General features: G+C 41.9%; 1 protein-coding gene across 2 annotated transcripts in view; it reads right to left on the reverse strand.

The window, feature by feature from the left end:
* Positions 1-801: 801 nt before the first annotated feature.
* The window catches only part of Zyg11b (zyg-11 family member B, cell cycle regulator), a 53,834-nt gene continuing 42,426 nt past the window's right edge, over positions 802-12,209 (reverse strand). Inside the window, exons 11-14 of one of the 2 annotated variants that reach the window (XM_075946538.1) lie at positions 11,528-11,725; positions 11,348-11,400; positions 5,185-5,282; positions 802-2,911 (exon numbers count right to left, since the gene is read on the reverse strand). In XM_075946538.1, coding sequence (XP_075802653.1) covers positions 2,721-2,911; positions 5,185-5,282; positions 11,348-11,400; positions 11,528-11,725 — 540 coding nt within the window. In that variant the 3' untranslated portion in view covers positions 802-2,720. The remainder of the gene's footprint in view (positions 2,912-5,184; positions 5,283-11,347; positions 11,401-11,527; positions 11,726-12,209) is intronic. The other variant, XM_075946539.1, reaches the window with a different exon arrangement.

Raw genomic sequence — 12,209 nt, forward strand, 5'->3', positions numbered from 1 at the left:
AGTGAGACGCTATCTCAAAAACAAAAACACACCACTCCCCAACAACCAAAAATCAAAAGCACAGAGGTGCTAACATCTTGATATATTTGGGATGTGAACAGTTTTTGTTTAGGTCTGGAATGAAGTCTTGACTGACCTGTGAAATATAAACTGAAATGTATTTGAGTCTTCATGTATCAGGTTACTGTGAAAAATTCTGTAGTTTTGGCTACTCTTGTTCTGCTTCTTGAGACAGGGTTTTGAATTTGCTATGCAGCTGGTGATATTGGGATTACAGGTGTATGCCACCACAGCTGGCTTCTTATTCTAAAGATTAGTAAAGCAGACAGTTTAGTATTGGTCTATAGGAACATGCACTCTTGTCCTGACATCTGAAGCCAAAGTTCTCAAATAGGCTCTCCCCAAGCATACTAGATAGACCTGGCTGGTCAATAGCACCAACTTGTGATTTACTGCAGAATATCCTGCTGTCAAAATTTTAATTTTAGACATTAAAATTGGGGGTGAAATGTTAACAAAAAGCAAAACTCCTTTGACAGAATTTTTCTCTAAACTATGATTAACTATGAAGAATGCATCCTTCTGTGGTGGAGCTGTTGAGACAAGCATCACTAGGTAGCCCAGGCTAACCTCAAACTTCCAACAATCCTCTCTCTCCGTGGCAATCATAGGTTTGAGCAACCATTTCAGGCAAAAATGTATGTTATGGCTCTAAAAATCCCTGGAACCAATGAAGTAAGAATTAAACCACTGTTTTATATGGCTTTTTGATAATTCTGTGTATCTGTTTTCTTTTAGTTTGATTCAGTACTCATTCCTACAAAGGAAGCCCTAAACATTCAAGTCTGAAGTGTGACAGCAGTATAAACATGAGTCAGACATGTTAAAAGCATACGAACGAGTCAATCAGCTTGTTAGGTTTTTTTCTTTTTTTTTATAGACAGGGACTCTCATGTAGCCCAGGCTGGCTTAGAACTCACAATCCTCTCGCCTTCATATTCTACATTACAAGCCCCCATGCCAAGCTTAAACTAGCTCCCCTCTACACTGAAATATTTGCGAGTTATTTAAAAATATCATTTTAAAGTTCTATTGAAAGCATTTTAGATGTGTAGGAATAAAATGTGGTCAGAAGAACTTTCAGGTTCAGCCCGCTCACAGAACGAGCTGCTGCTGTACTTGTTTGGGATGGGTCTCGCTATCATGCCACCTGCTCTGTGGTGCTTTAGATTAAGGGCAAGTGCTGCCAAGCTTCCTTAAAATTAAAAATTTGCTCTGTTTTGTGAGAAACAGTTTCCCTCTATGGCCCAGGAGGGCTTGTTACTCTGTAGCCTAAGTTCATCTCTAACTTCTAGTTCCTTCTGTCTCACCCTTGTGATTACTGGATTATAGGTCTCCACTATTCCCATCTTAAAATGGAAATTAAGTTTGTTGGTAACTTGATATATCCCAGGTTTGTAGGACAATAACTGACTCTTCATTATATCAACTATCTTAAAGGGCAGGCAACTGTCTAAAAGACGTCCATCAAAACTTTCCTTCTACCAACGCGGCTGCATGTGTAACCATTTAGCAGCCTCTTCTTCTCCTGCACGTTTGAAGTGAGGTGTGGACATATTCTTCTAACATGACACATAATAAAGATACACTAACTGTCTCTCTGACACAGACTGGCCTCAAACTCATGGCACCCTCCCCCCACCTCAGTCTCCTGAGTGAGTACAGGTATGAGCCATTTATGCTAACAGATAAACCATATTTTATCAGAAGAGAGAAAATTAACATTTCTGTATGTAGTGCTGGGTATTGAATCCATACATGCTAAGAACACACTCTACCACTGAGCCACACCCCAACTCAAGGTTAAATTTTTATAGCAATTTTTCTGTTGTCAATTGTATTTTAACTAAGCAAGTTAACTCTGTAAATAGTCTACTCCACTGAATAAAAATGACTTTGGAAAAGAAGGGGTAAAACAGGCAGCTTAACCAGCGACATTTAAAAAACCGCACTCTTACAGCATGACAGCCAGTGTCTCCGAGAGGCTTTGATATGCAATGCTGTGACGCTACACTGTGTAACTGGGCGAGTACTTCTAGAGTAGCCTGCAGAAAGAGTCCACGCTCCCAGTCTTCAGCTTGGAGAACAGCTCCTGTTCCCGGCCTTGGGAGAGGGGCTCAAGGAGAACCTGTCCATTCTCAGAGCTAAAAAAGCTCTTCAACTCCGTTCTTCTTTCATAGCTTCTCTTTCGTTTTTCTTTGACTGCCATCCAGGCTCCAAACAGCAGAGCTTCCAGAGACACAACAGTTTCCACTCATACAAACAAGTGCATCTTGTGGAACGAAGGCATTTTTACAGAAGCGTAATAAATCTTACAATCGAACAGTGCTGATGTTGCGTCAGCAGCCCTGCTCACACTGCAAATTACCTGGAAGGGCTCCAGAGAAGTCTGGCCTAAGGGTTCGTGCAATTTATCATAAGACTGTAGAATCTCAAGCACAGGTTAAGTTCAAACATGAAAGATTTCCTAAAAGACAATAATGAAGGAAGACCTTTCTCCTCCTAAGTTAAAAATCACAGAACAAATCAGACTGTACATTACCAAGCCCAGATGGATCACAGGACTCTTATCACAGACACCCCCACACCAGAGAGCACACCATTCCAATGAACCACCACAAAAATGATTTCCACTGTTCATTTCTAACTGTCTATGGCTATCAATTTAGTCGGGCCTGGGGCTGCTTTTTACAGGGAGGGGGCCTCCCATGGCGCACAATGTGCTTTTCTAAACTGTCCAGAATGGCTACAGCAATCTGCTGGACGTAGGGGTCTGTCTGCTCATGCTCTTTGATGTTGTACAAATGCTGCAGTCCTCCTTCTTCAATCAGCATGCTGCAATACCTTGAAGCTGAAAGAAAACATGACATTTCTCTTAAAATATTTTTGTTTTGAAGTTATCCCACAAACCAAACAAATTCTCCAGAGCTTAAAACAAAACAAAATACATCAAAGGCCAGGCATGGTGGTACATGAAGTATATCTACATACTAAAGACTCTGTCAAAAAAAAAAAATAGCCGGGCGGTGGTGGCGCACGCCTTTAATCCCAGCACTTGGGAGGCAGAGGCAGGTGGATCTCTGTGAGTTCGAGACCAGCCTGGTCTACAGAGCTAGTTCCAGGAGAGGCTCCAAAGCCACAGGGAAACCCTGTCTCGAAAAACCAAAGAGAGAGAGAGAGAGAGAGAGAGAGAGAGAGAGAGAGAGGATGGATCTCTGTGAGTTCGAGGCCAGCCTGGTCTACAGGAGCTAATTCCAGGACAAGCGTCCACCTCTATTAATCTCTTTATTTCTTTGAATTCAGGAATCTTAAAAAAATTATTCTTATTTTATGTGTATGGGTATTTTGTCTACTTCTCTACATGTATGTCTGTGTATCCCTTTTATGCCAGGACCCAGCGAAAGGCAGAAAAAAGTATCAAATCCCCTGGAACTGGAGTTACAGATGGTAGAATCACTATGTGGATGCGAGAATCCCAAACTCAGATCCTCCGGAAGAACAGCTGGTGCTCTTAACTGTTGAGCCATCTCTTTAGCCCAGCCTTTTGTTTTGTTGAAACAGGTTTCTCTGTGTAGTCCTGGCTGTCCTTGAACTTGCTCTGTAGACCACGCAGGCTTTGAACTCAGAGATCCACCAGCCTCTGCCTCAGGAGTGCTGGGATTAAAGGCTGTGCCACCATGCCTGGTTACCCAACTATTTTTTTAAATGTGCCTATTTCTTTCTCTCTTTCTCTTTCTGATTTGTTTTTCTTGTAAGACATGGTCTTGTCATGCAGATCAGACTGGCTCTAAACTTTTTTTGACCCTGTCTCAACTTCCTTAGTGGTGGAACATAAGTATGCCACCAAGCATACCTGCCAAACACTTTGGAAGGATTCACTTAATTCGTAACACGACCTAAATCTCTTACTCTATATTAAGTGTCGTGGGCCTGGGAAAATGGTTCAGTGGGTATGAGGGTTTGCTGTCCAAGCACGAGAGCCTGAGTTCTAATTCTAGAACCCACATAAAAAGTCAGGCATGGCCATGTGTGCATGTAATTTCAGCTTTATGGGATGAGAAAGGCCAGTTCCATTAAATCCCTGGCCAGCCAACCTACCCAAAACAGCAAACTTTTGGTTCAGTGAGAATAAGGCAGAAGGCAAGAGAGGAAGACACCTATACCCTCCTCTGGCCTTTGAATGTCTGTCTATGTATAGGTGCATGTACACACAAAATCATGTGTATCTCTCTCACACACACAGAGAAACACACACGTGCACACACACACTTGCAAGTAAATGTACTTAAAAATCAGTGCAGCCAGGAGTCATGGAGCATCCCTTTAATCCCAGTACTTGGGAGGCAAACAGGTGGATCTCTGTCAGTTCAAGTCCAGCCTGGTCTATATAGTAAGACCTATTTCAAACAAAACAGAAAACAGTCGGATATACACTTTAAAAATTGCTTTTGAGCTGGGTGTGGTGGCACCTTTAACCCCAGCACTCAGGCAGAGGCAGGCAGATCTACATGAGTTCAAGGCCAGTCTGCTGTACAGAAAGAATTCCATAACTGGCTCTGTAGCTACTACAAAACCTTGTCTTGCCAGGCGGTGGTGGTGCACGCCTTTAATCCCAGCACTCGGGAGGCAGAGGCAGGTGGATCTCTGTGAGTTCGAGGCCAGCCTGGTCTAGAAGAGCTAGTGCCAGGACAGGCTCCAAAGCTACAGAGAAACCCTGTCTCGAAAAATCAAAAAACAAAACAAAACAAAACAAAAACCTTATCTTGACACCCCCCCCAAAAAAAACCCCAAACCAAACCAACATCTTTTTTTTAAAAAAAACAAAAAAAAAAACCTTTGTCTTTCTGGGCTGAAGGTGTGTGCGTGTGCGCATACAGGCATACACACACACACGTCTTGTCCAGCCATGTTGTAGGCATGGTGGTACATATCCATCTTACCACTCAGAAAGTTGAGGCAGGAGAACTGCTGAGAGTTTATGGCCAGCCTGAGCTATATAGTCTGTTCTGTCCCAGCTTGTCAGGACTACATAGGAAAGACTCAACAACCCTTCACCCCTCAAAATGACTTTCTTTCTGTAAAGGAGCATTTCACCTGAACCATAGTTCTAATTTTGGTACATACGGTTCTTGCTGCAAACATGTTGCATGGCCCAAACTGCCCACAGCTGGACTCCCGGTGTTGTAAAACAGCCAAGCAGTGGGAAAAATGGATTAAAGGACCTAAAGGTTCAAAACAAAAGAATCAAAGTCACATTTTATATAAGCATCATTTTCTAAGCAGTGATTCTTACGTTGTTAAGAAAAGGCATGCTATTTCTAGACTGATACAAAGGGTCAATACACATCTTCTCTCTGTTACGGTTACTTCAGAAAGGATTGCACTGAGACACAGTGGCAAACAAAAGGTATTTAATACACTGTATGAAGGGAGGGAGTGAGGATTTTCAAAAGTTTTTGTTTTGTTTTCCTTTTTGGTCTTCCCCCTTAGATATCTGAAAAAGTACACTTTACACTTTAAAATTAGAAGAAGACAGGTGTGGTAGCTCACAGTTTTAATCGGGAGGCAGAGGCAGATGGAGTTCTGTGAGTTTGAGGTCAGACTGGTTTACAGACTGAGTTCCAGGACAGCTAGAGTGAGGAAGAAAGATGCATCTTTAAAAAAACAAAAACAAAAACAGATGAGGGGATGGTGGGGGGAGAAGAAGTAAAGGCGTGCATATTAATAAGGGGAGTCATTCACCAAGGAGCTGGAACAACTATACACACAGATACACCTGGGGCATCTGGGGCTGCTAGCTTCAGAAAAAAACAGCCTGGGCCACGTAAGAGCCTTAAAAGAATAACCTAATGGTGTACCCTCACAGACCTAGAAAAACAGCACACCCCAACACAGTGCATGATATGAAACAATAAGCAGGGATGAAAGCTATGAACATGGAGACTAAAACAATGCACAGAATCAATCAAGTAAGGAGTGGCTTCTTAGAAAAAATAAAATTGGCAGTTCACTTAGGCAAACTAACCAAAAGAAAGAGACGGCCCACACTAATACAATTAGAGATTTTAAAGATGTTATAACAGATTACAATGAAGTTCTGAGGATTATTAGAGAATATTTGAAAAAGTATATTACAGAAAATTGGAAAAATGGATAATATTCTAAATGATCTACTAAAATTAAGCCAAGAGGACATACACAACTTAAAACAGATTAATAACAAGCAAAAAGACTGAAAGAGGATGGAGGGAAGCGGGAATGGTGGTGAACCTCTAGTCCCAACACTCGAGTGCCAGACAGATCACAAGGAGCTAACGGTCTACACAGTGAGTTCTGGGCCAGCCAGGGCTATGTAGTGAAACCTGCCTAAAAAATAAATAAAATAAAATAAACCAACTGCCAAAACAAATAAAAAAATCCAAAAGTAAATTAAATTCTTTTTTTTTTTTTTTTTTTTGGTTTTTCGAGACAGGGTTTCCCTGTGGCTTTGGAACCTGTCCTGGAATTAGCTCTGTAGACCAGGCTGGTCTCGAACTCACAGAGATCCGCCTGCCTCTGCCTCCCGAGTGCTGGGATTAAAGGCGTGCGCCACCATCGCCCGGCAGTAAATTAAATTCTTACAGAGCAAATTTAAGAATATGTTTAGAAGACTGTGTATCATGACCAAGCTGGCTTCATTCCAGGGGTTCAGGATAGCTCAACATATGCACATCAATAAACAGCACGTAAACAGACTTGAGAACAAAAATATCGATCATCTCAAAGTTCAGCTCTCATGATAAAAGTCTGAGCACATCAGCCTGATACAACAGACCCATGCAGGCTCCCACTATACACCAAATGGCAAAAAGGTATTTCCTTTAAAACCAGGACTGAGACAAGGGTGTCCACTTCCTCCACTGTTACTTAATTTAGGACTCAAGTTTCTAGAGAAATAAGACAAAAGAATGTAATAAATGAGGCATAAACGGGAAAGGAGGGTGTCAAATTATTACTGTTTGCAGATAATTCTTAGTCCTATTAAATATTTTCAGCAAAGTAGCAGCATACAAAACCAATATCCCTATAGTGGTATATTACTTGTGTTTTAATAAGTAAGGATGGCCTGAAGATCAGTGCAAAGCAGCCACACCAGTCAGCCATACAGGCCAGGGAGTGGTGGCACACCTTTAATCCCAGCACTAGAGAGGAATATAAAACAGGAGGAGACAGGTCTCACACTCAGTCTAATTCTGAGGATTTGTGGAGGCAGGATCTCCTTTCAGTCTGAGGATTTCACAGAGGTGAAAGCTCTCTAGTGGCTTGGCTGCTTTGATTTTCTGATCTTCAGGTTGAACCCCTATATCTGTCTCTGGGTTTGCATTATTCGTGCTATACACCGCCAAATCAGTAGCCTTTCTATATAGCAGTAGCAATTTACTGAGAAATAATTCAAGGAAGAAAATTCCATGCAGAATAACTTCACAAAAAATAACATATCCAGAAATAAACCTAGCCAGGGAACTAAAATCTTCTAGAATGAAGACCTGAAGACACCAAGAAGGAAACTGGAGGACACACTGAAAGACAGAAAGTTCTCATTAAAACGCACAAGCAGGGCTGTGACATGGCCTCTGGGGTAAACACTCGCAGTGCAGGTCGACTGAGAAAGTGAGCTCCAGACCTTGGACAGAAAACAACTGACTACAAAGGTTCTCCTGTCTAATGCACATCATGACATGCTGGCAAGAGCACCCCACACACAAATAATAATCTACTTCTAAAAAGAAACAGAAAGGCTCCAAAACCACAGAGAAACTCTGTCTCAAAAAACCAAAAAAAAAAAAAAAGAAAGAAAGAAAGAAACAGAAAAGATCCTGAATGTGTCAAAACAATCTAAGCAGAAAAGAGCACTGCTGGAGATGGCAGACCTCGAACTATACCACAGAGCCATAACAAAACAGCACGCACAGGGACAAAACCAGACATGTAGGCTAGTGCAATAAAAAAGGAGAACTCAAATATGCCTACAAAACTACAGCCACCACCTTTGACAGTGGAGAGATGGCTGAGCAGTTAAGAGCACTGGCTGCCCTTCCAGAGAAGCAAAATGACTACGTATGGAAAGCAAGAGGTCAGAGACAGGGAGGAAGGGAAGGCAGTGTAGGTAAGAGCAAAATTACAAATAAAACACATGACTTTTCCAAAAAATTAAAGTAATATACATTTAAAAATCTTTCTTTCTGGGCTAGTGAGATGGCTTAGCAAGAAAAGGCACTTACTACCAAGTCTAACAACCTAGGTTCAATGCGCTGACCCCCATGTTGGAAGGAGAGAACCAACTCAAAGTTGTCCTCTGGCCTTCACATGCATACAATAGTATACACAAGCATCCCTGCTCCTCACACAAAATAAATAATCATAAGAAAAAGATTTAAATATTTTTCCTTATTTTTTTAAAGACAGTCTCACCCTTTAACCAATGCTAAACACTTTGAATTTCCTGTGATCTTACCTTAGCCTCCCCGGTGCTACAGTTACAGGCACAAGCCCTCACACGCATCACCTGCCCGACTTCACTTCTTTTTTTTCTTTCTTTGTCTTTTTTTTGGGGTGTAGCACTAGCTGTCCTGGAACTCACTCTGTAGACCAGGCTGGCCTTGAGCTCAGAGATCCACGCCTTTGCCTCCTAAGAGCTGGTAATTAAAGACTCGTGCAACTACCACTCCCCAGCTGTTGTTAGCTTAAAGATTTTATTTTGACTGGAGTGACGTAAAAGTACAATCCTGGGTGCTTTGGTCCTGCTTTTTACTTTCTTTAAAGGCTCCTGAAATACTGGCAGATACCATCTTCTTTAGAGAGAGACACTGAGAAGTTTTAATATTCTGCTAGCTCTTTTGGGCCCTGACTGCCAAGGCACAGTATCTTTCAGTCCAGGAATATCCCTCCCCAAACTGTTCTTGCTCTCCAATAACCAAGCTGAGACCACTCAGATTGAGGCTTGTGCTTCCTCTCTCCAGTTCTCCTTGGTCTATAAGAATGCCCCTTTGGAGCACACGCCCTTTTTAAGCCCAGCACTGAAGAGGCAGAGGCAGGCATATCTCTGTGAGTTTGAGGCCATCCTGGTCTACAGAGCAAGTTCCAGGACATCCAGGGCAACAAAGAGAAACCCTGTCGGGGGGGGGGGGGACAAACCTAGGAAACAAAGAGCCCCTCAGTCATTAGCAGGTACCCTCTACCATCAGTCAGAACCGCTTGTGTCATAGGAAAACACTGTAATTCCCACCACTGATTCAGACCACATAATTCTTTCACTCTTCAGCCAAAATACCAGGAGCTACTTCTGTGGTCATGAGCTTCTTATAGAAAGAGGAGGCTTGCATTCATCGTCCACTACAATGAGTTTCTTTCTTTTTTTTTTTTAAACATTGCTAAATACTCTTTATTTGATATATTATACATAGACCACAGTAAGTGTCTTTCAATGGTAAAAGGCAGCATCCTTTGACTTAGGGAATTTTAATAAAATAACACCACTGAGTCAAGAATAGACAATTGCCCCCTGATCTTTAGCCATTGCCTGTAACAGCAGGGAGTACAAACTTTACCACAGGCGAGTCTTCTCGTTTCTGAGATGGTGACAGAATTCCCCAGTGTTTAAACATATTCATATGTCCAATTATATAAATTTAATTATAAGACCATTTAGTAGGTTTGAGGTGCCCTTAAATGTGTTATGTAGCCTAGCCCGCTCTCCTCCATTTGCCTCTTTTTTAAAGTTATTATTACTGTGTAGTGTGTGTGAGTGCATGCGCAACAGCAAGCGGTCAGAGGACAACTCTTGGCAGTCAGTTCTCTCTTTGTAGTGGAGGAACCTAACTCAAACTCTCAGCTAAGTTCTTACCCATTGAATTATCTTGCCTCTTGAGTGCTGGCGTTATAGAGATAACACACTCGGCCTTAAGATACACACTTTCATCCCAGCACTGGGGGGGGGGGGGGGGGACAGAGGCAGGCATGGATCTCTGTGAGTTCGAGGCCAGCCTGGTCTATGAAGCAAGTTCCAGGATAGCCAGGACTGTTAAACAGAGAGACCCTGTCTCGGAGGACCAAAACAGACAGACAGACAGATAGTTTAAAGACCTTGATGTATAAAGTAGGAATGGAGACCGGCGATAATAACTGACAGAACACCACAAAGAAGGCACAGATTTGCTTTTCTCTTTGTGTTGTTCTAAACAAAATGGGTTTAAAAACTATTCAAGAGGGGTTGGAGAGATGGCTTAGCAGTTAAGAGCACTGGCTGCTATTCCAGAAGCCCCAGGCTCGATTCCCAGCTCCCACATTGGTTCACAACCATCTGCAACTCAACTTCAGTTCCACAGGATTGACTCCATGGTCTCTGAGGGAACTGCATGCATATGGTATACAGACATACAATCAGGCCAAACACTTACCATCCGCACAAAATTAAAATCAAATCTAAAACAAGTCAAAAACATACCAGAATGTATGAAGTAACCAATAAAAATAAGTTATGATAAAATTACGCAGCAATGGAAATATTTCAGACAATAAGTTGCCTATATTATAACTTAATTGTCATAGACAGATTTAGCCTTCCAGAATGCAGTTTTTTGTTGTTACTGTTGTTATTATTTGGGGGGGGGGGGTGGTAAGGGCAGGATGGGAGTTTTGAGGTCTCCTGTAGCCTAGTATGACCTTCTGATCTTCCTATCTTCACTGCCCCAGAATTAGCATTTCTTTCTTTTTTTTTTTTTCTTTGGTTTTTCGAGACAGGGTTTCTCTGTGGTTTTGGAGCCTGTCCTGGAACTAGCTCTTGTAGACCAGGCTGCAGAATTAGCATTTCTGTCTCAAGCAGTCACACTCAGTTTATGTAGTGACAGGGATCCCAAGTCCAGGGTTTTATAAATCACAGACAGCACTGTACCAGGTAGAGAACCCCAGCCTTCTCAGTCTCTTTAAATTTGAACAGCAGAGAACAAATTCCAGGGAATCTACTTTCAATAAATATGGATAAAGAAGAGAATATTGAATGAATAGTAGAAAATAAATCAAAATACTTTTTAAAGCCCCCTTGAAACTAGGTCTTGTCCTATAGCCCAGGCTGGCTGGGAACTTGGCAATCCTGTCTCAGCCTCCTCGGTGCTGGGATTATAAGCATGTACCACCATGAGCAGTTACTTTACATGACTTTACTCAAAACTAATACTATGAGAGATACTTGAGGTAATGATTGTAAAAACAAAAAAAAGTGACCAGATTACTTAATAATCATGCTAATTACCTGTATGCTACCATCTCACACTCTGGAGTTGGCCATTTCAAAATAGCTGAATGCTAGAAGACATAAAACATAGGATATATTACAATACTTATTTTTAAGCAATATTACTTCATAATGAAGCTTTCATATTTAACTATAACAATTTAACTTATCATTCCAGAAAATATCAAATGACCCTACCAAATCATCAAGAAGAGAATTCCTCTGGCTGCGGCTCAAGGTCCATGCTTGTTCACCTCTGGATATTAAGTGGGCGATAATCCCAGCTGCAAAGTAACTGACTTCTACTTCCACACTGTGCAGGAGACTGCTGATATGGTCTATGAAGTCCTTCCACATTAGTTCAGAATGGAGCTCTTGTACTTCAGCTATATTGTTCTGGGAGGAAAAAAAGGTATAAAAGTTAGTCTTATGCAAATTAAATGGTTAAGAGGACTGTTTTCAGACACTAGACAAGCACTCCTGGTGGTCTCTGACAAAGTATGCAAGCTGGTCGCTTTGCAGACTGGAGTAGAGGTAAGGGGAATAGCGGTAGTTTGGGTAGTAAATGTCCCCTATACTCTGATGATGCTGTTGGGAGGTTTAGGAAGTGTGGCTTGTTGTAGGAGTTTATCACTAGGGGCTTACTTCAAGGTTTCAAAGTCTTGCACCATTCCTGGTGCCCCTTCTGCATCATGCTTGTAATTCATGATGTGAGCTGCCATCCTGATACTGGCTGTCATCATGGAGTCTTTCTTTAAAAAGTTTTTTTGACTAAGTTCAACACTAGCCTAGTCTACAGAGCTTGTGTGTGAGTGTGCATTAGGTGTGTGCAGTGCAGAGCCCGGAGGCCAGGGGAAGGCTTGTGATCCCCTGGCTGGAG

The sequence above is a fragment of the Microtus pennsylvanicus genome, chromosome 13 (assembly GCF_037038515.1).
Source record: "Microtus pennsylvanicus isolate mMicPen1 chromosome 13, mMicPen1.hap1, whole genome shotgun sequence".
In the NCBI taxonomy this organism is placed as follows: Eukaryota; Metazoa; Chordata; class Mammalia; order Rodentia; family Cricetidae; genus Microtus; species Microtus pennsylvanicus.